This window comes from Alligator mississippiensis, chromosome 5 (assembly GCF_030867095.1).
Source record: "Alligator mississippiensis isolate rAllMis1 chromosome 5, rAllMis1, whole genome shotgun sequence".
NCBI classification, from domain to species: Eukaryota; Metazoa; Chordata; order Crocodylia; family Alligatoridae; genus Alligator; species Alligator mississippiensis.
In genome coordinates, this window is record NC_081828.1 from 66,040,457 (window position 1) to 66,068,446 (window position 27,990).

At 40.1% G+C, this 27,990-nt stretch overlaps 1 protein-coding gene across 3 annotated transcripts in view; it reads right to left on the bottom strand.

Annotated features, from left to right (window-relative positions):
• Positions 1-7,433: 7,433 nt before the first annotated feature.
• The window catches only part of DENND1B (DENN domain containing 1B), a 290,895-nt gene continuing 270,338 nt past the window's right edge, over positions 7,434-27,990 (bottom strand). For all 3 annotated transcript variants that reach the window (XM_019491193.2, XM_014602934.3, XM_059728432.1), the window contains 3 exons: positions 23,234-23,310; positions 18,394-18,610; positions 7,434-14,865 (listed from right to left, as the gene is read on the bottom strand). In XM_019491193.2, the coding sequence (XP_019346738.1) occupies positions 14,353-14,865; positions 18,394-18,610; positions 23,234-23,310 (807 nt within the window). In that variant the 3' untranslated portion in view covers positions 7,434-14,352. The remainder of the gene's footprint in view (positions 14,866-18,393; positions 18,611-23,233; positions 23,311-27,990) is intronic.

The following is a 27,990-nucleotide window of genomic DNA, read 5'->3' on the forward strand; positions in this document are numbered from 1 at the left end:
CCCTTTCACCTGCCCCAAGGGCAGGCAGACCATGCTTCAGGAGCAGCAACTGGGAACTAATTTTAAGCCCCAAAGCAGGTAACATTTCCCTTGCCCTCTCTCTTAGCACCCCTTCCTCTCCCTTCTGTTATTAGCAGCATGTCACCTGCCTTCTCTTCTTCCCTCCTCTCCTGCCTGTTGCTGCTTCTACCCCCAGCTGACCAGGGGGCAGAGGGAGTTCCAGAGCTGTTCCTGCCCTGCTCGAGCAGCCCAGGACAGTGACAGTAGCAGTGGCAGGCTGGCAAGAAATGCCCACGGGGACCAGGCAGGGAGGAGGTTCCTACCTGCTGCTTTCATGGACTGAGCCCAGGTTCCTGCACAGCCCAGCTGGAGGGGGACAGAAGTGGGGGAGAAGGAAATGGGAGGAATCCTTGCTTGCTTTGGGGACATAAAAAAAAGTCCCCTGCTGCTGCTTCTGTGACATGGTCTAAAAGGGGGGGGGGAGTGCAACTGTGCCACTGCACCCCTTTTGGATATGTCCCTGATTTCAAGATACACCCTGCAGAAGAAAATGCACAACTTTAGGGATCAGAACAGTAAGGGAAACTTTTTTTCCCATTTTCCTTCATCGCCTACAATTAAAGAAATCTGACACTTCTGTATACGATTCTAATAAAAGCATCAGATTGGACAGTGGAAGTCAATAAAGTTGAACACCGAGTGGTTGACAACACTAAAATTTTTGCCTATTACAAAACGTCACAGTTGAATGAATGGAAGGGGCTTTCATGCCCCAATGAAGCATGCACAGCCTTCAAACTACTGGCATGTGTCAAGACACTGCAAAATGTAACGTTTATAAAAGATACATCTGGTGTGTATTTATTGGGAGCAGAGGAAGGTCTTGTTTAAATTGTGCACAAGCATATGAAGTGAAAACTAGGATATACCCTGTGCTTCCCAATAAAACATGTTTTAACCCAAACTCCATCTATGATGCTTGCCACGATGTGCCAAGGCCTCTTGCACACTGAAAAGTCAAAGTATAAATTATGAATCAAGGCACAGGTGGGAATCCTAAAGACCAGAAAGAAATGTTCTCATTTCAGTGGTGAGATTTCTAGAGTTCAGTTCCCTGTAAATGTTATTATGGAATAAAAATGTATTTTTTTTTCTGGTTTTTTTTGCTACTACAATCAATTTAAGTGATTGTGGGTTACACCGACTTGGTTTCATAGAAGGTGCTTTTCATTCCTGTTTTTATTAGGAATAATTTTTTTTCCCATAAAATTGTTTGGAAGCCAATCAGATTTACCAATAATTCATCTAACATTGTCGAACAACAGTAAGACTGGCATGTCCAAATCTTGACATTAAATCATCCTTTTGATCATAACAAACTACACTGGCCTTCATCTGGTTATATACTCTTCTTGGTACTGTTCAAAGTGTGACTTTTTTGGCTTAATATTGTGTATGACCTTTCAAATTTCACCTGTATTTTCACCAAGAGTGCAATTTTCATTGGCATGTATTGTAATAAATAGTGATGACAAAAATGTGTGTTTCCAATTTAAATCTACTTAATTTCATTTGGCACCTGTGCTGAATCTTACATTGCTCCAAAAATTCAAATACTGTCAGCAAAATGGGTTTTGAAGAGTGAGGACAAACCTAAAGACAGAAGCTTTGCAAGGCAATTTTGGGTGTTCAGTTGTTTTGACTGCAGTGCTTTCTAATCCTTCTACAAAGATATTTTCACATGCATAATCACACAACATCTGCATGGTTGTAGCACACATGCAATGGTAGGCATCCTGGGTAATAGAATATCGCTTTTCTATCCCCTTACATAAATAGTATGTCTTTTCCACGCACTGCGTCATTGTATAGTAATCGTTATAGTACAGTAATAGAATATCATGTGCTACACACAGTGCATAGATAATTTCACAATCACGGGCATACTGGCCAAGTGTGAGCTAATGGGAAAAGTAGTATGGAGCCATTTCCACAAAATGTTGGCATAGTGAAAAGCAACTTCACAATTAAATATTGCTACAAGCCACCTGCACGTTTCTCCTTACCAAGCAGAAAAAAATGTGAAGAGATGCGAGTCTGCACGCACCCAACAATGCCGAGCCATCCCGGCTGTTCCCCTAAGCCAAGACTAAAATGGCTGAGCTCTGATATACTCCATCTCAGAAAAACACAAGACTTTACTGTAGCTTCTGCTAGGTTGCTCTCATTACTGGCAAACCTAGTGAACAAAGAGCATTTAAAAAAATTGACACAAATGTCCAAGTGATGTCATTGAGTAAGAGGATTAGAAATATGACAAATAAACTGAACATTATGTATGTGTGCCTCTTTTTTCTGAATTTTGCATGACAAAGTGTCATTGCACCCAGGTATACAAGTTAAGCACATTAAAAATAAATCTGAGCTGGTGTTTACCTTGTTATTTTCATAAGCCTCTGCAAAGAGATGAACTAGCCAAATGCCTTAGAATATTGTCTCTGTTGAACACCTATGCTAGTGGTTCTCGATGTCATTAGACTTAAGGTCTCCTTCGGAATATGCCGCCTCTTCTTCTACTCTTGTAAAGAATTCAGAAAGACCAAAACAGGTCAGAATATTTTTGCTATTATGGATTTTTATTTGAAATCACTGGGTTTATTTCTTTAATTATGTGTAGGTGTCTGCACACCTAACAGTGCTATGTTGCATAGCACCCATTGCATTCTTAAGGCTAGGTACAGACATTCAAAGAGCCCGAGGTTGAAACCATCTAAGTTACGTGGTTTTCTGTAAGTGGCAGAGTTTAGATCAACAGAGAACAAACTACACATGTGCCCTTTGGTTGGGAGGGGGAGAGGGGGTGGCAAATCTTAGATCGGGTTATGTCATTTTTAAACTAGTCTACGCGCACTGAACTTCTGTTCTGTTACAGGTATAAACCAGTTTCTGAACACTTATACTGGTAGAAGTGTAATGTCTGTACCTGGCCTAAAAGGATCTTGCAGCACCCTGGTTGAATATCACTAACACAAGGGCTATAGTTCAATATATTTAATCTATCCCTCCCATTAGACATAAAGCTGGAGTCTTAAATTAGAGGTGGGCCAAACAAATACTATCCAGATCCACGCTTTGAGCTCGCTGTGTGATGCAACAGATGGCCCAGTAATCAAGACATGGATTTACTATTCAATGCTTTGCATGTCACTCAATCCTGAAATGTATTTTCCTTATGCAGCTTGGCTGAGATGTAGAAATGGTGTGTCAAACTTCCTGACAGAGTGGGGAGAAAAGAAAAAAGGGAAAAAAATACACAATTACACAAGTACTGGTCTGTTGACATTTAAAACAAGACAATGATGAGCATAAAGGAGATAAAAAATCCTTGGCCGGCAACCCAAAGGACCAAAGACAAATCACAAAATAGGATGCAACTAATTAGACTGAAATGCCAACATTGTTCAGTATATCGTTCAAAGTATCCACAGTGTCAGGCTGCTACCATGCCCCGTAGTTCGAATATGCCAAAGGGAAATGTAGCAAAGGGCTGAATCAGAGAAGTTAAATACAAATATTTTAAAATGACATTTTAATTTCCAACTCACCATTTTACCGTTTTCAAAATTGTTAAATAAGCATGTCGCCTATTCTCAGAGCAGACCAAATGTCAGCTGTTTGTATGTATTATGTTGTATATATTACTCAGATAAATGAACATTTAAAATACATAATCATCCTCATTGCTACACAGGTTGTATTATATTATCAGGTTTATAATGTAAAATGGAACAGGTTAGCCTTGAATAAAAGAAATTGCTGGTGCTAAAAAAATACATAATCACAGATGTTTAGAATTATGTTCTGCTTTCTGGAGCTGAAGAAAGTGTAAAGGGGAGGAATCAGAAAACAGTTGGATAACATTTTCTGCAGTGATCTCTGATTATCTGTAGCTATCACAAGATATCTGGGGCCTGAGAGCTCACATCTATGAAAACCATGTCCACAGATTCTCAAGATGGAAATCTAAAAAGTCAGAAGCCTTTTTTGAACATTTTAACTTATGCCTTTGAGCTGTTCGGTGTTGCTAGCAGCACTACAAAAGCCCTCTTTGGGAACAGGGAATGCCAGCTATGGAACTGTAATTCTACATGTAATACTGGAACAGCTGGTGGAAAGAGCTTCCTACATAATCCACCTTCCAGCATAGTGATTATTTGCTCTCAAGTTGTTTCTATTTTTATGCAAGCTGTTACACAAATGGTGGGGCACTCCTAGCTCTGTGGGCCATGCAGTCTACCCAGATGTCCTTCCTTCACCTCCCTCCCTCAAAATAGAAGCCCATATCTTTTTGGAAGTTACCTCGGAGAGGCTTCAGAACATAGATCATCTCTTTACCCCAACAGTTTGAGCAACTGGAGGGAACAAAAAGCATCAACACGTTTCGCTTTTCATCCTATTTTGTATTATCTATGGCCTTGTCTGCAGGGGAAAGTGATTTGGTGCGAGTATAAACCAGTATAGCTATACTAGTATAACTTCCTTCTCCTGTAGATACTGTCATTCCAGAAAATGTCTTTTTTCCTATTGATCTGATGTTGCTCAGAAGGGCACTAAGCTAAATCCTGAGATGTACTCTTATGTACCAGTGTGCCTGGAGGATCCCACATGAGGGGTTCTCCTAGCTTAAGAAAAACTAGAACTTTAGCCCTATAACTGTTAAGATCCCCTTTTGCAGACATGACTTATTTGTTCGGTCTTTTTTCTCTTAATACTGTAAGCTCTACACCACTGGACTCATCTTTATGTCCTGCATGACACTGAGTCCATGGGCAGTACTTAACAAATAAAAACAAATACAGCTGAAAGAAAACTATTCACAATGGAACTTAAACATTTTTCTGTAGTCCAAGTTTTTTACTCTATTTCCTTTATCATCTAATGACAGTTCTTTGACTGGAAGAGTATGATTTATTGGAATCGTAACAGATAAAAGAACAATGTAATATACACAAGACAAGACTCTGGGCCTGACAGTTTAAGGGGAAACTTAAAACTTGGAGAATGTGCTAAGTAAAAGATACATGATCTATAGCATATTTCAAAAGTAGTGCCTAAACTTTATTTCTAGAACAAACTCATGTTTATATTTCATCCAGAATGTGTAAGAGGGCTGACAACCTCTAGGGTTTTAAAGCTTTAGAAAGAAGCTGCAAGCATTTTTCCTGACTGATGAAAAACCACAAACTGACTCTGCTTTGCTTTAACTGGATACCAGCAAACCCACATCATAACTTGAGGCATTACTTTGGTTTTTGTTGTTGTTATGACTTGTCACATCAAATAAAAATCGAAATCCATGAATTTGATAAAATTACTTTTTCTTTTGTGACCGTGAGGGTTAAAATGCACTAGTACTTACGGAACAAAAATGAAATGCTTTACCCATCATTCAGGTATGACTGAAGCAGTGTTGTGTAAAGAGTACATTGCAAAAGCAATTTTGTCAGCTGGTTTTGCAAGACAAACAATACAGTAATCACTAACGAGTAGGGAATCCATTCCTAAGTAAGGCCCTAACATGATAGTTCTTGATATTACGTTTTCTCGGTGTGCCACAATTCTTACTAATATTATATGCCAGTCTTGATATCATGTGGCAAGTCCCAAATGATTTGCATACCAGAGCCCTCTAAAAATCCAATTTTTCACAGACACTTGACATAGTTTTTCTGATAGGAACCGAGGAGCTCTGCAATGCTGCCCCTTTGAAATATGTTTATTGAACTTAAGGTAACCAGACAAGTTACCTCATTATCTTCTCAATTGTATTGTTCTTCCTTATAGTTACTATATGCCATAAACTCAGCACTCACAGTATTCTGTGAGTACTGTAATGTATCTAACTGCACCTACATTACAGTTATACAATTATTCAAGGAAAGAAAACCCATCCATTCAATTTATAATGATACAAAGGTATTTTCATACCAGGCTGACTATTTTGTTCACTCACGCTGCATCCACGAAACAAGAATCTAAGAAGTGACTATTGTGATGATAACGTCACTGCAATTCTATTAAAACTCATTCCAAATGTTTATATCTTCATAGGGTCTTCTCACATCTCATAATTTAAATACACGAGAGCACACTGTTGTGCCGAGTAACAGCAACGATGTGTTTACCTAGCAAGAATATGCAATTGTATCATGTACTTAGAAATCTATTCTAGCGACTCTTAACATGCACAGTAACAGCATCAGGTAAGATATGGTGATGCATACTCTTCATGTCCTAGTAATCAAAGTATATATCAAGGCTTGTTCTCTGGCTGCTGCTTATGTGAAAGTCTGTGCTTCTTTATATACATGTTTACATGTGCACTACAATTATATCAGAGTTGTGCTACACAGACATGCTCCTCTTTTTTAAAATCAACTAATGATCACTACAACAGCTGGCAGTCTAACTGGGTTGTTTAAGCAGTATAAGACCTCAAAGTGCTTCTTGTTATTCTCTTCCAGTTTGGACAAGTGAATAACTCTTTTAATTCTGGACCAAATTCTCCTCTATTGCCAGTTAGACCAGGTATGTACCGACTTCCCACCAGGCAACAAGTCCCAGCTATTTGCTCTCACTCCATGTGTCACAGCTCAGTTATGAGGGAGGATATACAGAGGATATACAGTTATGAGGGAAGACAGTGCAGTCCTCAGCACATGCCCCAGTGTCCTTCTGGGGCTCTTCCTCTGCGTGGATGCAATGTTATCTTTGAATTCTAATTGTCAAGATAAATGAACTAGCTTAGGAAATTAAACTCACCTGAGGCTGTCACAGCTGTGAACACACCTCAGTCTGAGGTTTTAGGGACAATGAACTATTTTTCTCAATGTGTTGTTTCTAATGATATAAAGAAAGACTGAGCTTATGAAGCTGTAAGGGGCAGTGGACTTGCACGAGAGGGAGGGAGGGAATTAGGAGCCTTGAGTTCTACTGGCTGTGCCAATGGCTGGCTATGTGACCCTGGACAAAGAATTTCCTCATTAGTATTGGAAACCCCCATTTCCAAAAAATGGTAGTACTGGTTTCTTTTGTAAAGTGCTTGGAGATATACGGGTGAAAAGTAGTATTTAAAAGCTAGATATTATTGGCTGGGATTTTTCAAAGGAGCCTAAAGGAGTTAATCACTGAAATATCATTGAAACTATGAGAGATGTGGGTACCTATCTCCTGCAAACATATGTGATAATGAATAATAAAAATTTATTAGAGTTTCTGCAAATAAGAAACTGAAATGATTATTTAATGGTTTGAAAGCTCAAAATATGACATGATTTGCTTCATCGTTTTTGCATTGCTAATGGATAAAGATAATCTGACATGAAAGATATAAATTAGATCAACTTAGACAAAAACCTGCACCACAACAATAGTTTCATGTTGGTAAATTTTATTTTATAATACAGTGAGGGGCACTTTATGGTAATATGAAGCTTACCAAAACCTTTGCACTGATATTATAAATTGGGGGAAAAAAACCAGTTCATTTTCTGATATATACAGTGTATTAGTGATAGTAGTCTAAACTCTGGTCCTGTCATTCTGGACATGACTTCATACACTGTAGTCTAAAATACAGAGTAAAGTCCCACGTTCGGTAGGAATTTTATTACGAGTCAGTGACTAATATTTATAAATATGTTAAACATGATGTTAATTTATTCAAATACCTCCATGATTATTAAAAGGAACAGTAAAGGCTCAAAACATCTTGCACTCCATAACTTTCCTATACATATTAAAGATGTCCCTGTTGACCCATAACAAAGGACTTTATAAAGATTTTTTTCCAAAACCAGCTGAAAGGCTCTGAAAAGGTTTAGAAACATGTTAGGATACATCATTTGTTCAATGTTTAGGCTTTTTTCCTTTCTTTTTAAGACAAAGATTTAAAATGAAAAAGAGCACATCCTTTCATGCACAAAACAGTGAATTAGCTCAGTATATGCTTGTGTGTTGCATCAAATCCGGATGTTCCACAGTGCTTTACTGTCTTATTCAAGTATATTAATTTAAAGTAGCTCTCAATAGAAACTTGAAAGTTAAAACAAAATTTACATCAATACATAAAGATAGAAATTAATTTAATTTACACAAACCAAAAAGGTACTGACAACCTTGATTTTGAGCAACGGTTTATCACAATTATGGATGTCATAAATTCGATTTTGATTATATATGTATGTATGCTACCATATAATTATCTAGCATTGATTGTATTGAGATGTTCAGAAGTTGATACTGAATAAAAAGAAGTTGTGTTATGAATGTATAAAGTACTGAGTGAAATATAGTCATTATTATGAATTGTGATTAAATGTGTAATATTTGCTGAGGTGATATGTTTATTATAGCGCAATAATGTGACATCCATAATCATTTTCAGTCATTGCATATATACATTTTCCTTGTGACAAAGCATGGTTTATGGTTTTTATCATACAACCACATTAAATACTACATGTAATTTTACACATTTCTGAAAAATATGATCTAAAGGATCTGCGTGAAAAGCAGATGTGCATATTTGTCACAACTAAATTATTCTAAAACAAAGAAAAATATTGCACAAAATCCAATGCATTTTTTGAAAGTAACAGGTTTCCCTCCACATCCTAGTAGCTCCCTTATTTAACCAAAACAGAAATTCAATTTACAAACAAGCAGAATCAAAATGTCCATTTATTTGAATTCCAACTTTGTTTTTCAAATGTTAATACTGTTACTGGACTCTGAATAGGAACACTGTTAGAACTGACCTAAGTAACATATAAACCAGTTTATGGTTTGATTAATAACCCTTTTTACACTCTGCACTTCTTAATCCCAACTCCTGTATTTCTACAACATATTCTAATCCAGCAGAATATCCTCCTGACATAGTTCTTGCATCTGCAGGCAGTTAACTTTTTAGAAAAAAGGTTAGCAGCCTCCTGTAGAGACCCTTTTACCGGCCATTAAAAATGTTGTGAAGAAGGAAGTAGCAAAGAAATTTTGGGGAAATTCTGTATATGAGATCTTCACCATATTTCCTCTGCTTCAAATTTTAAACTGGCTTCTCATCCTCACATCTGGCGGGCTGCAAAGTCTAGACTAAGTTCATTGATAATGCTGATGAAGTGGTCTGTTGCCTACAAGAGCTCATGCCTCTCTGAACCAGTCAGTCTGCAAAGTGCTACCTGCCCTACATTCTGCCTACACTAGTCTCAGTGACACTAAGGTTAGGATAGGGACAATCTTAATCAGTCTATTGGTCTGAACCATGTTATCAGATATTCATGCGTGGTGGGGATAAAAAAATGAAGGGGTCTTGCACCTAATGTCTGGGAAGGTGTACGAAGATAGTTCAGGTGCCACCTTACACCCATGCTGATGTAATTCCAACTTTGAAGTTCACCCTGATCAGTATTTCTCAGAAGGGCACTGGTCGGCTCACCACTATGGGCTCCACAGTGGAGGTTAAGCAGAAAAGGAGGTTAAGCAGTGGAGGTTAAGCAGAAAAGGAGCAACTTCTACTAGGTACCATTCTCATTTAAACCAGTTTTGTTTAGTCTGTAACTTAAATTCTTGGGAAAGAAGGTGACTTAGGTGGACATATCAGGGGCCAAAGTATCATTAAGTATTTGCTACCAAGAGAGGAGCTGCTACCTCCCTTTTGAGCAGAGATTATTCCTTCACAGCTATACAGCCAGGGATGCTGGTTAGCAAGGCACTCGTGGGTGAGCCACTGTGGTGTACTAAGGTATTACACTTCTGGTCACATTTTCTGAAGGGCCCCGATCTTGCTGCTAGTTTATTTCATGATGTTTTATACCTTCAATTGATTACAGGTACAGAAGATAATCTGGTTGCATCATGTTTGATTGTTCTACAGAACACAATCCATGATTAATTGTGGATGAAAAATTAGAAGCCATTTTTTTTTTAGAAATACATAATTAACTAGAACACAGGCTTAGGAAGAGTTAATTCCTTGAAAAACATAAACCAGAATTTTGATATCTTAAAAAAATTAAAAATGTAAATGAGATTTAAGAAGTGCTCAGTGTTGGATTAACTTTGCTTCTACCAAAGTCCACATTAAAACATCCAAGAGTGGACACTAGACAATACTGAGTTTTTGAAAATCCCACACCTTAGCTATCAAAAAGCAGCAACATCACTCTGAAATTCTAAGTGACTGTGACAGTTTCAGTCAAGAAAGTTATTTCACAACTTCTAAAACTACATTTCTTCCTTCAGAACAAGGATATTTTTGCTAATCCAACACACCTAGGGAATCTGACCAAACCACTGCCCCTTGTATAGATGCCCTCTGCATGCAAAGAGGAAAGGGCAGGGATTGGCTCTGCATCCATGGTACTGTCCATCCCTGAATATCTGCAAAGGATTTTCACAGTATTGCGGATTTACAAATGAAGAAATGGAAAGGCTGTGACTGAGACAGCAGGGTCAGCATATAATTCTCTCACCAACCCTGTATGAAATCTGATGAAAAGACTATTTCTTTCGCCAGAAAGGTCTGTGCTAGAAACCTACTTCTGCAGAGGTTTATGAGGACAGAAGCCAGTACAGGTAGGCCTGGCTTGCTGGTTCCATTATGTCCCACTGGAATGAAAAACAGGCCCTCAGGCTCTAGTTAATTCTTAGATCCGCCAGGAACAAAGTAACCTCTCATCATCCCATAGGCTCAGGGGCCTAGCTTCATTACTCCAAAGGAACAATATGGGGAAATTTAGAGATGGGAACCCTGCAGAATGTCTCTACTTTTCCAGTGCCATCATGTTTGTTTGGTTTTTTTGTTGGTTCCCAAATCAAATAGCAGATATAACTCACTTTAGGGAGCCAATTGAGAAAGAGGACCTGGAAGACCTTGAATTCAAGTCCCAATGTGACAGTCTAATTAAAAAATGTCTCTCTTGCATAAAGAACCTGAGACTTCCCAGATAGGGACAAATGAGAAGCTCCCAAGATCCTGATTTGACTTAAAAAACACCCCAGATTCCTCTATGGGAGTCTTGAGGAGCTTTCTGGCTGAATCAAGTTTGGCTCTCACCTGTGGGTGGAGACTAATATTGATGATTTTAGAAGACACTAAAAGAATTCCCACATAGAAGAATGGAAAGCACTAAAACTTAATATCCTTTACTTGGACAACTTCTCTTCCTATGGGACTTAACTGGATAATCTAAATACTACAGATGTGCCCCATGGACAGATTTAAATGGGAACAAGAGCAGAACACAGCAATGTGCCTGAAGATACTCTATATGACACATTTGGCAATTTTAACAGGTTTTTTTTCCTAAGAAAAACTATTTGCAATTCTGAATGTTTAAATAAGGCACAAATATTAGCCTTTTAAAAAGATCATTTATAAGAGGTGAAAAAGATTCTGTAATTATTCAGTCTTAAATGTAACCTAAATTTAACTTCACCAAACATGTAAAACTAAGTTACTCTTCTAAGGTACATATGGTTCAAAAAACCGAAGGAGACAAAATACTTACATTATTGTAAACACTCTATGAATTGTATCAGCAATATGGAAAGGGCCTGTCCTAAATGTGGTAATGATAACACAGTTATGGCGAAAGCAATCAAAAATACTTTCAAAAAGTTCAATTTTACCACCCACCCTAAAGGTGTGCCTCTCCAATTTGTAGTTTCACTTAGTATTGAAATCATTACTACTTACAAAACAATGATCCAAGGATGCATCAGTTTTGTCTGATTCCCAAATCCTTTCTTCATTGCTATAATTCTAATAATAATTAAAGGAACATTACACGCCTGCTATAGCATCCTGATTTTCCTCCTTTCAGGTAAGGTTTTTAAAAAGTGTTAAGGCTTGGGGTAAGAGGGGAGGGGTGTCCAACTCATCAGAAGTCGGTAAAAGCTGGTCCAACAGATGGGCGCTGTTGAATACATCACCCACAAATCTCATGCAGCATTCTTGGAAGAGGCCTTGAACAAATTTACAAGTTAATATGGCTAGAATTTCTAATACAGTTTTTTTTCCCCCTTCAACAGTCTCTAAGATAAAAAGGAATTTTCTCTTACATAGGTACATCTGTTACAAATAATCTCTTGTGTAAGTATATCATACCTCTCATCCATATATATTCTTAATTGTTTTTTTATAATTCCCTCATTCTGGTTTTTCCTCAGCCTGTCTCAGTGATTACTTTACCTACAACAGAAAAACAACCATTACTCAGCTTGTATTATGCATAACAACATTCCACAACAGTTAAGGGAGGAAAAAATGGAAAATAATAGTGTATTCAGGTGAATCTTTAAATTAAAGTTAGCCACATGTAGCTACACAAGTGAAAATTTAATTAATCTTTTAAAATTCTTCTTGTGATATAGGAGTAACAATCTTGGTCTCATTAATAAGTGCTGCAATATCGTTAAGAGATTTTATTTTTCTCCCTTTTATCACAACATAATCCACTTGTGTGTTGGATCGGTATCAACAAAGTCGAGGGATACCATCTATTGAGTCACATCTCTCAGCAGCTTTGGTTTTCCTTGGAGCTTCCTAATCTAAATATTATTCATGACGTGGGGAAACTGGTATAACTGACTGTCTACCATTCAAGGTGCTAAGGAAATCCAAAGGAAAAGCTCTTCAAATTGCTTTAATGAAAAGGAAAATTCCTTCATAAACTCAAATGTGGCAACCGGTATCAAGTCAAGTCAGTCTGGAAGCTGTTGTGACCATTGGGGCACCTTAGACCGTTGGGGCAACTGGTATGGTATGTTAAAACTGCAGCAATCTATCAGCAAGGCACTGCAGCACATCAAACACCAGTAACCTGCTTCCTCTGGTCTTTGTTGAGGATAACAATAACTTATAAGCCATTCTTGCCAAAAAAAGGTAGGGTAGATGGAAAAATTCCTCATATCAATAAAGGAAGAGTAGAAAGCATTCCTTTTAGCCACAGCAATACATCCTCTGGTCAGTAATGGATATACTTCAAAATTGCCAATTACAGTCTCCGCTGTACATCTCCCCTGCTTTTGAGCCATTCCGGGTACAGACAGGAACAACCAAGAGAACAGGTGAATGGAGAGAGGTACTCCATACAAAGACAGGGACCTACTTTTTTTTAAATGCATAAGCAGCCTCTGGTGTGAAGGAGGATAAACATTTATGTCTAAGTTCAGTAAGCACAGTGTCTGTTAAATTTCCTTCCCTATATTTGGAGAAAGATTCTCTGGTTTACATCCATGGCTAAACTGAGAGTCAGGTATGTGAATTCTTAACTTGCTGAACTCATTATTTTAGTTGTCTAGAGCTGTATGTCATCTTAATTCAGTCTGCTTTATAATTCTGTATGAAACAAGACTCCTACAAACAGGGATTCAAAGTACCTTTTAAGAGTGGCTTGTAAAAGTGAAACATACGTATTCAAATGGCACAAATTAATTTTCAGACAGGATTTTATATATATATACACTACAGACATTCATAAAGTAATATAAGCTATCAAATCCACTTATACTTTCCTTTCTGAAAATTCCTAACGGAAAATGTCTGCATATGGTATCTTAATTGTAAACAGAAGTTAATTGACTTCACATTATAATTCAGCACTTTGCATACTTTATGTAAGAGAAGAATATGCACTACCTTTTCAAAGTCTGGAAGACATGACCTACAGTTTAACTTAATAATAAGTTCCAAGTTATTCACAAGAGATGCTTTAGGTTAGAAAAGGTCCTTTTCCCCTTTGTTCAAGCAAACACCTGATATGGAAAACTGTTATTGCTGTGTAATTCACCTTATATTTAAACCTTTACCTAAAAGATTAAGGCAATTAGTTCATTACAAACAACATTTGTGAGTTTCAAACAAATCTAAACTGTTTTTTCTTTTCTTTTTTTTGTCATTTCATCATGCCAACAGGATTAATATAGTACCTTCAGAATCTGGACGTCTGCTGTGGTGATACACTTCCAGCTGCATAAAGGAACTAGACACTGGTAAGCACCATACATACACCAGGTGTATTTTCAACATACAGACTAACTAGAACCCGATTTAAGAGTGCATTAATACATTTTAATTCCATTGTATGAACTTCAATGCTGCCCAAAAAACCTGGCAAACAAAGAAGGAGATGTCTCAAGGGGAGAAATTGCGTGTAATAAACAGATTTTTTTTCCTAAGGAAGAGCTGTTATTCCTGTTTGATCTTTTGGTTATCTTGTATTACATGGAGTCCTGAGCAGCCTCGTTTTAGCCTCTGATAGGAATCAGGCTTCTCCTCTTGCAGTTTTCTTATGCTTTATTTCCACTGCTATTTCTGGATATATTATCCTCTGAAATGTTTAAGCTATGGTGAAAAGCAGAAGTCATCTGACACAGTGATACAACTTCATGAAGTAGTCCACCCTCTTCCGAGGTTTCATTTCCTTCATTTTCTTCTTTTTCCCAAGGGACCATAATGGATGGCTGCTGACCCACACTCGCTGGGCGTTGAGCCTTTGAGGTATTGCTTAGTGTTTCATTCTGTTTGGTCTTCTTGTAGGAAGAGTCATCTACTTGGGAATATTCCAGAAAAGCAAAGGCCATGCTGTCAGCACTAAGGGTTAGGGTTTTGTCACTATTTTCTTCTTCTGGCATTGAGAGAGATTCTGTAGGGCAACTGGAAGGAGCTCGCTTCCGTGGTGATGGAGGGAGTTGTTTCCAGTGGAGGACACTGTCATCCTGAACAAGGTTCCAACGTGCTTGATCATTAGTACTGCCACAGAGCAGCGTGAGGTTGCTTTCACTAGGTGCATTGGATTTGTTCTGAAATGAAGAGCACAGGTTAATACAGTTTATGTCAAAAGAAGTATCTATGCATGGGCATCTTTGAAAGATGAAATTTACATTCAGTTTTGTACATGTACAACACCAACACCTTTGGCAGGGTCAACTTCAATGCAAACTCTCTGACACATCCTCACTGAGGTACCCCACCCCCATCAAGTGAAAATAACTTCTAGGAAGGATAAGAGAGTTCTTATCTCCCTTGTTCATTCAGTCTTTGACACTATGGTTGTAACTAGGAACAAATGTAAAGATTTGCCAGGGGCAATAGTGCTTTTGCAATGTATGATGGGCTATCCTACTACAATACAAGAAGGAACTGGACTGAGACCAAAACTTACTGGCATTTTCATTCTACTTTTCAATAATTAATTATATTGGTTTTCATAGTTAATCTTTTAGTCAACTAATAAAACAGACATTTTATTAATACAATCTTGTGCTTATAGTGCCAATGGATTACAAATCAATTAACTGCTTCCACAAAGGATATCTAGTATGGGAATTATGCTAGCTGTAAATCTAGAGCAACTGACACCCGAGTTGGACTGTAATGGGTACAAGAGTCTTCTGAAAACAACCACCAACACCAAGGTGCTGATGTAGTGAAGATTTTAAAGATGTAAGCGAGGCAACCGACCTGTGCCAGGATCCAGTGGGACTCTGCCTTCAAGTAGAGGTGTTGGTGAAGCAGTCAAATTTGCAGGATGGAAGCCTTAGATAACTACTCTAAAACTCAAATGGTTTCTATAGCAATGAGTACATTGATTCCCTGACTTAATTAAAATGAGGCTCTGGTTGCTAAGCAACCCCCCCCCCCAGCTAAAAGCCAGGGGGCGTTAGAGATAAGAAGCCTCTGCCTGGCAGAGGCTTTTGCCTGGTCACCCTGTGGCTGTTTCCTGTCCTCCCTGCCTGCATGAATGGGAATTCAGGCAAGGGCCCCACTGGGCTGGGACCAAGTACTCCCACTGGGGGAAAAGGGGGCTGGGAGCATGGGGAACCGCATGCTATGGGACCAGGCTGGGCCCGCATGCTGCAGGAGCTGCATCCTATGGGGACGGGTGGGGCTGGCACCGCTTGCTGCCACCATATGTGGCCAGGGACTGGGGTAGGAGTATGGGAGCTATACGCTATGGGGCTGGGCAAGGCTGGCCCCATTCGCTGCCACCACATGCAAATCCAGACACTCCCTCACTCCAGGGACCTTCCCACCCCCCACTTCCCAACACCCTCCTACACACACTATACCATCCCACCCGCCACCATAACCCCAAACACACCCACACTCTCCCACAGCCCCCATACACACTCCCACCCCCACCCCACCATACCCTCCCACACACTCCCACCCAACCACATACCCCACACCCACACCCCTCCACCACACACCCCACCCACACGCCACACATGCCCATTCCCCAACTACACCTCCCCATACACCTTCTTACCCCCCATGCAATATACAAGAGTGAGACTGTATTTTGAGCTATTATGCAATTGTCACTCAATACTCTACACAAACATACATAAAATCAGGACAAAAATATTTTTAAAAATTAAATTAAAAAAAGTTATAATAGATGTTAGATTTTTTTTTTAGTTTAGATTTTTTTTTCCGGTTTCAAGATGGCCCTTCGCCCATCCCAAAAGAAGTACTTCTGGGACAAGAGGAGGCACTTCCAGTGGCAAAGGTCAGGGGCGGGACTTCTAGTCCCATAATGGCAACCAGGGAGCAGGGCAATCCCTGTAGCCCTCAATACCTCACCAAAACTCATTAAGTGGCCCTCCAGCTGAAATAATTGCTCACCCCTGGTGTAGCGGGACTGGGCCCTGGCCCTGCCTGATAGGATTGGGCCCTGGCTGTGCCTGCCCGTGCAGTAGGACCAAGGCTATGGATTGGATCCAACCTGCAGGGCCAAAAGGTATTATGAGTGTGTGTGTGTGTGTGTTTGTATTCCTAGATACCTAAAGAGATGTGTATACATATATATATTTCCCAAACTCTTGACACCTGGGGTGCCCTGGGGTGCACACATGCATGCGCGCGCACGCGCACACACACACACACACACACACAACCTTTTCCCATGATTAAAATGAAATGCCACTACTCACACACACACACACACACACACACACACACACACACACACACACGTATCAGTTGAACACAACATTTTATTTACAATTTTAAAGCAATTTGGAAGCCTACCAGTGCTTTGATCATTATAATAAAATAAATTCTAAAGACCTATATATTTTGGTGTTTGATTGGGGGTTTTTTATCATGGAAAATCAGTGCTCCCCCTGCTTCCTTCCCTCACCAGGACGTGTCAGGCTGCAGCTGTATCTCTTGCTCTTTGTGGCATTGAGCAGCCTTAATTTGCTGGTGCCCTCCCCCTGCCCATGCCATGGCCCCTCACTCCCAAGCCACAGCCCCAACAGTCCGGTTGGTGCCCCTCATTCCTGACCCATTGCCCCCTGTTCCCAGCCTCCCAGTGTGTGGGGAACAGGTGGGTGTGTGGGGAAGGGGGTGTGTGAGCACAGGTGAAGCATGGGGGGATGGGGGGCACTTGGTCCCCCCAGATTTCTGTGCCCACAGCGGTGCACAGGACTGCAGCATGGCCAGATCAGCTCTGGGCAGGAGCCACCTCCATGGGCCAATAGACAGGACCCAGCACAGGACAGAGCACTGCGCTGCCATGGCTATCAAGGTAAGGTGCAGCAGCAGGGCACTGGTGGTGGCATGCACCCTGCTGCTACTGGATGAGCAGGGGGAGCCTCACTTTGGTGGCCATGGCAGTGCAGTGCTCCCTCTTGCACTGGGTCCCACCTGCTGGGCCACAGAGGTAGCTCCTGCCTGGACCTGGTCCAGTCCGGCTGCAGGCTCATGCTCTGCTGGGGGTGCAGAAATCTAGCGGGGAATGTCTCTCCTTCACCCCCTGATGCATCACCTGGTGCTTCTCCACACCTTGATGCATCACCTATGCTGTCACCTGTGATTCCCCACCCCTCTGATGCATTGCCTATGCTCCTTGACCCCACTGCCTCCACAGACTTATCTGGAAGGAGCTGTAGCAGCAACTCCCCACCACACTGCCTGGCTGCACATGCACACGGTGGCCCCTGTGTCCTGTTCCCCACAGCCCCAAGCAGCCCCTTACAGGCTGAAACTCTGTAAGCCTGCAAGGGGAAACACACGGTTTCCCATGATTTTCTCCTTTAAGGGAGAAAATTCGTGTTTTTCCACAGCAAATGGAAAACCTGGATCCCTGATAATAACAAACCATTTGTTCAAAAGCCAGGTATAGCTTTAAGTAAGTCCTCAGATGGTGGAAATCCACACCACGGCTACTAACATAAGCTTGATAGGAGTGAGGGCAGCAGTAAGGCACATTTGCAATCACGTAAACTACTCTGCTAGATATTGGTTGTAAATGTATCTTTCACAAGTGCAGTACTTTGGATATAACCAAGTTGTTCTTTGCATAAAGGTGGAAGACTAACCGTAGTCTTGTAATCAATATCATCCATTGATCTAAAGAAATCCAGGCTCTTTGCTCCTGAGAGCTTTCCTCGATCTGAACTGTGTGTGCTCAGAGTGTCCAGAATCTCTCCGAGCAAGTCCATTTCTCCCGGGTGATGAGAGGTTCCTCTCGTTTCATCAGAATCATCACTATCATATAAACAAGTGGACGTTTCCTCGCTATCTTCAGATGACAACCTGAAGATATAAACGTTTCCATCAGTTAAAATGTTTTATTATAGACGCTTCTGAAAATAAATAAGGACTACACATTCACAGGCCATCTGAAATTAAAGAAGATTTCACTTGGACTTTTGCATCCACAATTTCACTTATAAAGAAGAACATACAGTTGTAAAGAAGAGCATGCAGTTAGACATCTATATGTCCCAGTTATTCCCTGGCACAGTAAAGGGTGGCAGGTACAGGTGAACCAATACATTGGTTCATATATTATCAGCACTGATAAAAAAGCAATTCCTCCCAGTTAAGCTTTCCTTTCTGATTTTGTCTCTCTTCTTTTTTCTTCACAATCCCACTCTTATCCTGGGTATTTCAGTGTCCATGATGATGAATTATTTCACCTCTTAGCATATTTCCTTGACTTTATCTCTTCAGTTGATTTGCAGCCTTGGTTCAATTCTCCTGCTCACCGAAAGGGTAATTGATTGAGTTTAATTTTCACTGAGTATACTCTCTTTCCTTTCTTTTTTTCCCCCTTCTTTGCTGAGTTCTCATTCTGTGACCACTGTCTGGTCTTTTTTGGAATTGACCATCAGCTCTCCCATATGCCCTATCAGTCTTTCCATGTCTTGCAAATCCTCAGCTTTGATGAGTTCTCATTTGCTCTCTACCCCTCTCTTCCATTGATATGATAATATTGACCCTCTTTTCAACTTTCAGTCCTTTTGCCACTCCCTGCCATGCTAACTTTATCTTGTCAATTACCAGACTGGTCCCTCTCTTAACACATGCTTCTTTAAGTCCTTGACTTACGCTGTGGCATGCCAGAAATCTTACGACCAGGCTGACTTTTGCCATTATACCTCATTCTCTCCCTACATTCTGTCATCTTCTTGGGTAAACAAATCTATTTTTCCAACTAAACTGAATCCCATACTCATGATCAGGGATCCTGGTTTTTTCTGTTAAAAAAATTCTCAGTTAAAATGAAACACCACTATACATAAGAAATATGCTGCTAAGAGGTGTGATAGATTTGCTTAAACCTATCTATCTATCCATTTAGATATATTAAAAATCCCAAATTTTCTGATTTAAAAAATAACCCAAAATCCACATTTTTCCATGATTAAAACGAAACACCATATATGTATAGATAGATATATACGTCTATAGAGGCATCTATTTTTATCTATATGGCATTTCATTTTAATCATGGAACAATGTGGATTTTGGGTTATTTTTTAAATCAGAGAATTTGGGATTTTTTTTAATCAGAGAAAACCAGGAATTAAAAAAGTAATTCAAAAATCCACATTTTCCCATGATTCGATAGATAGATAGACAGATATTAGTCAGAAAATTTGGTATTTTTATCAGAGAAAACCAGGATTTAAAAAGTAACCTAAAATCCACATTTTTCATGATTAAAATGAAACACCACTATTATATATCTATAGATAGATAGACAGATAGATAGATAGATCTATCTATCTATATAGATAAATATAAAGATCTATCTATACACACACACACAGAATTATAATAGTGGCGTTTCATTTTTTAGATAGATAGATAGATAGATAGATAGATAGATAGATAGATAGATAGATAGATAGATATAGTGGTATTTCATTTTAATCACGGAAAAACGTGGAATTTGGGTTACTTTTTTAAATTAGAAAGTTTGGAATTTTTGAAAAAACCAAGATCCCTGATCATGAGTATGGGATTCAGTTTAGTTGGAAAAGTAGATTTATTTACCCAAGAAGATGGCAGAACGTATGGAGAGAATAGAAGTGTAACGGCAAAAGTCAGCCTGGTCATAATTTTACTACATTTGACTCTTCCTCAAACTTTTTTTTTCCTCTGCCTTTACTGCTTTTTCTATATAGAATGTTGCTGATTTCTTTCAAGAGAAAATAAAAACAGAAAAGAGCATGACCTTTTGTCTCCCCTAAGTCAGCCTCCCCTTCCCTTCAGCCTCTTCTCCCTCTCACATCACAAATGCAAAAATGTCTTCTCTGTGCTCCTCTTCTCATGTCATTTTCCTCAGTGAGCCCCCACAACCCATCTTCTGAACTCCCTCACATCCATTCTCAGCTCCTTCCTTACGCTTTTTAATGTTTCGCTATCCTCTGGCTTTTTCTCCTCACAACAGAAATATGCTTTAATCATATCCCATCTTAAAAATGACCACTGTTGACACCTAGCTACTATGTCATTGCCCTTTTCCTTATCACCTACAAGCTCAACCATCTAAAATCACTGTCTGGAGTTTTTTCTTCTAGTTCCATCTGTCCTCTTCTTCCCTTTCCATTCTACTCAAACTACTATCACCAGAAGTTACTATCGCCAACATTTCAAGTAACCTCTTCACAGACAAACCTAGGACCAGTAGTCCATCTTCATCCTCTTTGATCAATCAGCTATTTTTGACACAATCAACAAAGCTCTTTTCTTTTTGAAATCTTGTCCTCCCTGGGCTTTCTACTCCTGGTTCTGATCCCTCCTTTTAATCATTCCTTTAGTGCTCCCTTTAGAGTGATTCATTCCACTTCCACCTTTTGTGAAGTTTCACAGGACTCCAACTGTGGTCCCCTCCACTTGTTCTGGTACACTTTGTGTCTGGATAATTTCATCTGCAATCACTGATGACTCACAGACACACAATTCGCTTTTAGATATGTCTCAGAGAATCATACGGTTGGGAAGGAGCCTCAAGGGTCATATACAGTCCAACCCCCCTGGCACAGATGGAGGCTTTGCTATTCTTAAATTTTCTCAGATAGGTGATTATCCACCCTCTTCCCAGCCAGGGCCGAGGGGATGGAGGAGGGGATAGGGGACACATGCAGCAGAGCTCACCTACATGGTGTGGTCCATGGCTGCCTCCACGGCACTCTGCATGGGGCTAAGCCCTGGCTGCTCCCATCATGCTCCAGCCCTGGCCAGCATGTACAGTTTCTGGTGGGGCTGCTTCTGGTGTGGTTGCAGCTGCCTGGGCACTGATTTGTTCCCCTTGCCTCCAGCAGTGGCTTCTCTTGCTCTGCTGCTCCCTGCTGGGAGGAAGCTTCAGCCAAGTGGCTTCTGCCCCAGCACAAAGGGCTCTGGCTCCAGCTCCCAGCTACCTTCCATTTACTCTGCTTTCCCAGTACAGGTGGCCAGGTGGGTGGAAGGCAGCTGGGAGCTTCAGCTGGGCAGCTCCTGTCCCAGCGTGTGGGGCTCTGGCTCCAGTTCCCACCTGCATTCCACCCACTCAGTCACACATGGAGAGAAGCAGCACCCAGGTGGCTGCAGCTGGGCCAGTGGGCGTGGGCTGCCCCAGGCTGGGCTTGTCCCCATGTGAAGCGCCACGGGGGCAGCCGTGGGATGTATTAAATCAACTGGCAGGCGCCCCCCTGTGGGCCAGATCCAATCAGCCGATGGGCTATACTTTGCTGATTCCTGATCTAATCTAAACTTCCCTTGCTACTACTTGATACCACTGCTCCTCTTTCTGCCACCACTGAGAACAGTCTAGCTCCATCCTCTTTGGAGCTACCCTTCAGGTAGTTGAAGGCTGCCATTAGATTCCCCATCAAAGTGGACAATGTTCTTTGGGTGAATCTGATCTCTTTTATTAGACCAATTTAAATAGTGGGAGGAAAAAAAAATTTAAGCAAGCTTTCGGGTTTAAAAACCCTTTGTCAGGCTGAGGAAGTTTCTGCAGTCTATGTGCGCTCTTCCTGGATGGAATAAAAAGTAAACAAGCCAGAGGCTGGGCTGGTATGCATACAAAATAGGTAGTCAGTGAGGATGTAAACTGAGTTTTTGCAGAAACACTACTCCAAGATGCTTGATTGCCTATTCTGCTGCTGGTAAGACTAATAGGCTATAAGTGCTCCTAAAGTATCTGGGGCTAGGAGGCACACACTGTTGAGGGAGAAGCTTGCCTCCTTAAAGGGGCAAGGTGTGACCTCCAATGTTATTGTTGTTGTTATGTTATAGCCCAGGGGCTTGTATTTACATTGTTATTTGAATCCAGTGGACCGGGATGAGGTTATTTGGGAAGGAGGAGGTCTCATTAGGGCTGAAGCGAGCCCAGTGCCAGTGAGGGCACAACAACAGGGCCGCAGCAAGCCCAGCGTCAGAGGATGCCACTACAGGGGGTTGAGAGACCCCAGTGAGGGCACCGCAGATACAGGGGGTGAAGGGACCCCAAGAGGGCATGGCAACTGGGGCCAAGGGCCCAGTGATGACAGGAGTCCAAGCTAGACTGTGGCCTCATCAGAAAAGAACAACATTCAAGTTCAATCTATGAGGCATGGGGCATGGTAAAGTGTCGGTTTTGGAGCCATGCGTCTAGCCCATAAGGCTTAGGGTATCTCAAGAATCGCTGACTTTGAGTGAGACCTGGCAAGGGATCCAAGATCAACAGGATCTAGTGGGGTTCAGCAGGACCGTGACCACGCAAACTCATGGGCAACCTCCCAATTTATTATTATATCAACCAATGAGACATGGCAGGCGAGCTTAGAAGGCATCCACAGGGTGAACAGGCATGGTCATGGAGCCCAAGTGTCATCACAGCCATCCCTGGGGACTCCATGCCATGACACGCACAAACAAACAAAAATAGGTAGATAGGGAGCTCACTTGCTTCTTCGGTCTATTTCATCATCATCTTCATCCAAGGTGAAGTCATGATTACCAAAGCGCGAGTTGAAACGGGTCTGGAGAGTAAAAAAATAATATTTGTGTCTTTGTTTTTTGCTTTTTCCATTGCTGCTCATTTTCAGTCTCACTCAATGATTTCAATAAAGACTCTGACCACTCACCAGGATTAAACTTTTGGTGAGGAATGTGATATACTGAATAGTCATTGTAGAGATTCTGATGGGATAACGTGAAGAATTCAACAACCACCAATCAAAGAAAGAACAAGGCAAATTGTTTTTCTTTATGGCCCAAGAACTTAACATTCACCCAAAACACTGATTAACACCAGGTAAAGACAGATGGAGAAAAGTCTGGAATATTAAACAAACCAAGAATTTCTGAATGCACCTAAAAACTGGTCTACATGGGGAAGTTAATATGTAGTACACCGAGGGTGAAATTTCAGTGAATTAGGTGCTCCTTGCTAACTCCCTGTGTTAATTACCTAACGGGGAACATTTCACGTACACTGAGAGTGCCTTTGTGCAATGCAGTTCATTCCATTTTTAAAGCAACCTTGCATTTTAGTGCACTTTAAGTATCCCTATGGAGAGTTAGTGTGAAGTAGCTAGCGCTCTGTAAATTCACACTTTAGCTTAATGCACACTACATTTCCTGTATAGGTAAGCCCTTATTTAGCATGTGCAGACTGTCACTGAAATGTTTTACTGCACTTGAACACATGTCACAATTACCTTAACCAAAGCTTTAAGCCAAACGTTTTGGTGACATGTACACAGCAAATTGTAGTAGCCTGCTATTAAATCCACCTCAAAACTCTATGCATTTCTGCTTCCTGTTATAAGGACATAACATTAGAAACTGTATAATCTATGAAGAACACCATTCCACACAAAAGAAAACAAAAGTTCTTTAAACTTCAGAAACTTGACTATGGTCTAAGGACATCATGCAGATGAAATAGGCGCAAATCTAAAATGCATGATGTCAGCTTATTTTTTTAAAAACTTTATACACTACTATAAAGTACTTCTGCCCAAACATCTATACCTCCTTATGGCAAAAAACAAAAACAAAACCAAAGTCCCTGAATGTCTAAGCCTTCCAGAAGGGCTTAATGGTGGGAAAATATGGCCTTAATATTGACACTACAAGGTTCCTGGAAAGCTCATTGAAGATGTCAGTGTGCCTCCTACAGGTGATGTCACATACAAAGTATGCTCTTCCTATACCCCAACAAAAAGCTTCTGTTTTTTATTCCTCCATGAGTATCTCTGGGTATACCCACTGCAGGTTTGTGCTAGTTTCCCCTTCAAAAATTACTATCAACAGGTATTTAACTTATGCCAATAATTGTTGCAATCCTTTCCCAAAGTTCTTAGTCTTTTCTGCATTGTCCTGCTACAGAAAGGAAACATATGATACTTAATGATTAAAAGCAAATGTCCACTGATAAGAATGAGAGAGACAGTATGGTCAGCTAAGTTGAAATCAGGCAACGAATCCATACTAAACCTTAGAGTGTAACTAATATCAAAGTGAGGGACAGACTGCAATACAGAGTCAATATCAAATGTAACAATGAACTGCTGACTTCTCAGACTAATTGTAATAGTCAGTGATCCGTTGACAATGTCTTTTGGAACATATCTTTTTCTGTGGCTACCACCTGTCCAAGCGCTTTTCAGAGTTGGGACAATTAAAGTACTTTCCTGCCAGAATAAAGTTCCATGAGATTGCAATAACTGTCTTCTGGAAACAATAAAAAAGTTTTAAAGAGCAAATATAGCAGCAAAGAAGTATGTCTTTGGGAAACAGGAACTATATAAACTAGTTAGAATTGGCAAATGTCATCGAGCTTAATAGTTACCCATGTCTCGGCTCCTTTGAGCAGTCTATTGAAAGTATTATGTTTGTATGTCAGTGGACACCAGTAGAAATAGCATAATATAGGGCAGCAGAGTATGATTGAGCATACCAGCATGAAGCCAAGAAAAATAATAAGAAATTTCTTGCTGTCTACATATTTCCTTTTTTGTTGCCCATTACAGGTTTACATAGAAATCTTTTGATTCTAGATCTTGATAAAAGATCTTAAAAGAAAGAAACCTAAAATAGGAGTATATCCTGAGGTAAACAGCCACATTCACTGGAGTTTACAGCTTCATCAGCTAGCCATTGAGACCTAAAGCAACATATGTTTTTAAATAGATGCAACTCTCCTCTAGTAGTTGTAATAAAAATGACTAGGAGGGAGAGGTATGTCCAGACTACATTGCAAAGAAGGAAAAAGAAAAATAGAAACTCTTAATAAATTCCAAACGGAGAACTGTAAATCTTTTTCAAAGCTCTACCAGATGAAGTGACATAGTACGTGCACCTGCAAAAACTGTCAAAGTCGTTTAAGAAAACCTTCCATTACTGACGTACCCTGCTGTTTGCAGTTATTTAAGCTTTTAATTTCTGTCTTTTCTGCATTTTGAAGTGTGCACAGTTTTTTCATGCCGTTTTATGAAAAAAAGGACAGACTTCTGTTTCCTTCCTGATTAGTGCTTTAATAACAACCAGACCATTTAAATTTATTACCACAAGAAACCGTATTGTAACACTCCTTTCTTGCTGCACAAAAACTTTATAAAGTCTTAATAGACTGCTTTCATATAATCTCTGTTTCTATATGGGAATCAACAAACTTCTTACAATTACCATATTATTTAGCTTCTACTAACTGATCTGGTTTACATATTAAGTTCTCCATGTTTAAAATCTGTACATGCGTAAATTTTGGGCATTCTGCATTTTTCTCATCTTAGTAGAGTAAAAAAGAAGCTCTAGATGTCCCCACATATCTTTGGCTCTCTTAGATTAATGACTTTTTTCCTTCCATTTCATTCTCCTTTCTCTGTGAAATATAAAAGATAACACAGAGTTCAGGATGGTTAGATGTGAATAGGTGGCAGTCTTCATAAAGCATTTCCCTGAATTGTCCAATGGGCTTGTATGCAAGGTATGAAGGAGAAACAATTGCAATTCACAGATTCACAGAAGTTTAGGGCTCATGAGATTATCGGGTCCAGCCCCCCTGGTCTGGGCAGGAAAGACTGCTGGGGTCAAATAACCCCAGCAAGGTGTGCATCCAGTCTCCTTCTGAAGATCTCCAGGGCAGGTGCCCATACCACCCCTGCTGGAAGTCTATTCCAGAGTCTGGTCACATGAACCATGCAGAAGTTTTTCCTTATATTTAGTCTGAAACCTTCTTTTAGGAGTTTATCACCATTAAATTACCCTGCTCAAAGCAGGACTAGCCCCAACTAGATCATCCCAGCTAAGGCTTGGTCTAGCCAGGTCTTCAAAACCTCCAAAGATGGAGACTCCACCACCTCTCTGGGTAGCCTGTTCCACTGCTTAACTACCTTCCTCATGAGAAAACTCTTCCTAATATCCAACCTCAAGTTCCCTTGCTGCAGTTTGAGCCCATTGCTCCTTGTTCTGTCATCTTGATTTGGGATGAGCCATACTAACCCAGCACCAAGCCTTCAGTAGTATCAATCTCTGGATAGCTTATGACATTAATCACCCCTGGAAGATCAATGGAATATTGCAATTGGTGGCCTGGTGACTAATATCTGATACTGTTGTTTCTTCACTTTTCCACTTCTTCTAACGCAGATTAAGATGTTTACATAGTTTTAACAAGACTATGGAAGATTAGTCATAATTTTCTTAACTATACCCTCTTGCAAGCCTCCACCTGCAAGAGGTTTGCAGTCTACAGGCTTGAAACAAATGCTGGGATTTGGGAAGCCATAAAGAGTAGGTTATGACAATAACTATAAATATGGACACAACCAACTAAAATAAGAAAAGCTACAAAAGGAAAAAAAGTTCTCTTACACATTTAATAATAAACTTGGTGGTTAAATAAACTTGTTGTGGCAATAATGTGATAAATGAAGGAGCTAAATGGTAAGGATTTAAATGTTAGATTGTTACATTTTTGACAGAGCATGAAAGTCAATCTTTGAAATGTCAGCTTTTATTTAATACTGCAGCTTTCAGAAATGTAAGTTTTTGGGAATAAGGTTTTTATTGATCAATACAAACACAGGCACTTTAATAAGGCTATGGCCGTTAATTGTCCTGAGTGAGAAACAAATAGTCCTTTGATAAACGGCAGCACACATAAAGTTTCACTTTTTCTGACTACCCAATATATCAACAAGCATACCATTTCAAGATAAGAAAGATAGCTACTGTGTTTCATAGAAAATATATGAAGTACAGTTTACATCTGGTTAATGCACAATAAAAAACCTAACTAAGAAAAGAAGTCACCAGCATTTCTACTTGGTATCAATCTACTTCTACTTTTCTCACCCTACCCTCCAAGTGCAACTGAAGACAGAATTATTGCTGTGCCTGCCAGAAACAAGGACCATCTATCAGTTAAGGGTACTATCTAAGTGGCAACCCAGCCATTTCCTTTCCAGGTCAAAATTTTCAGACTAAAATAATGGATAAAGAGATGAGAGAAAAAACTGTGCAGCAGTCTGTGGCCAAGAAGGCAGACTGGAACCTAGATAAACTCGCTACTAGGAAGGTGCCAGAGTGAAAGGGATTCTCCTACGGCCTGGAGAAGGGCTAAAGGTTTTTCTTTGCTCATTTATGTGTTTGTTTGGTGAACTGTCTGTGTTAAGATGACTGGCTGGGAGCAAAGCCAGCATTCAAGACAG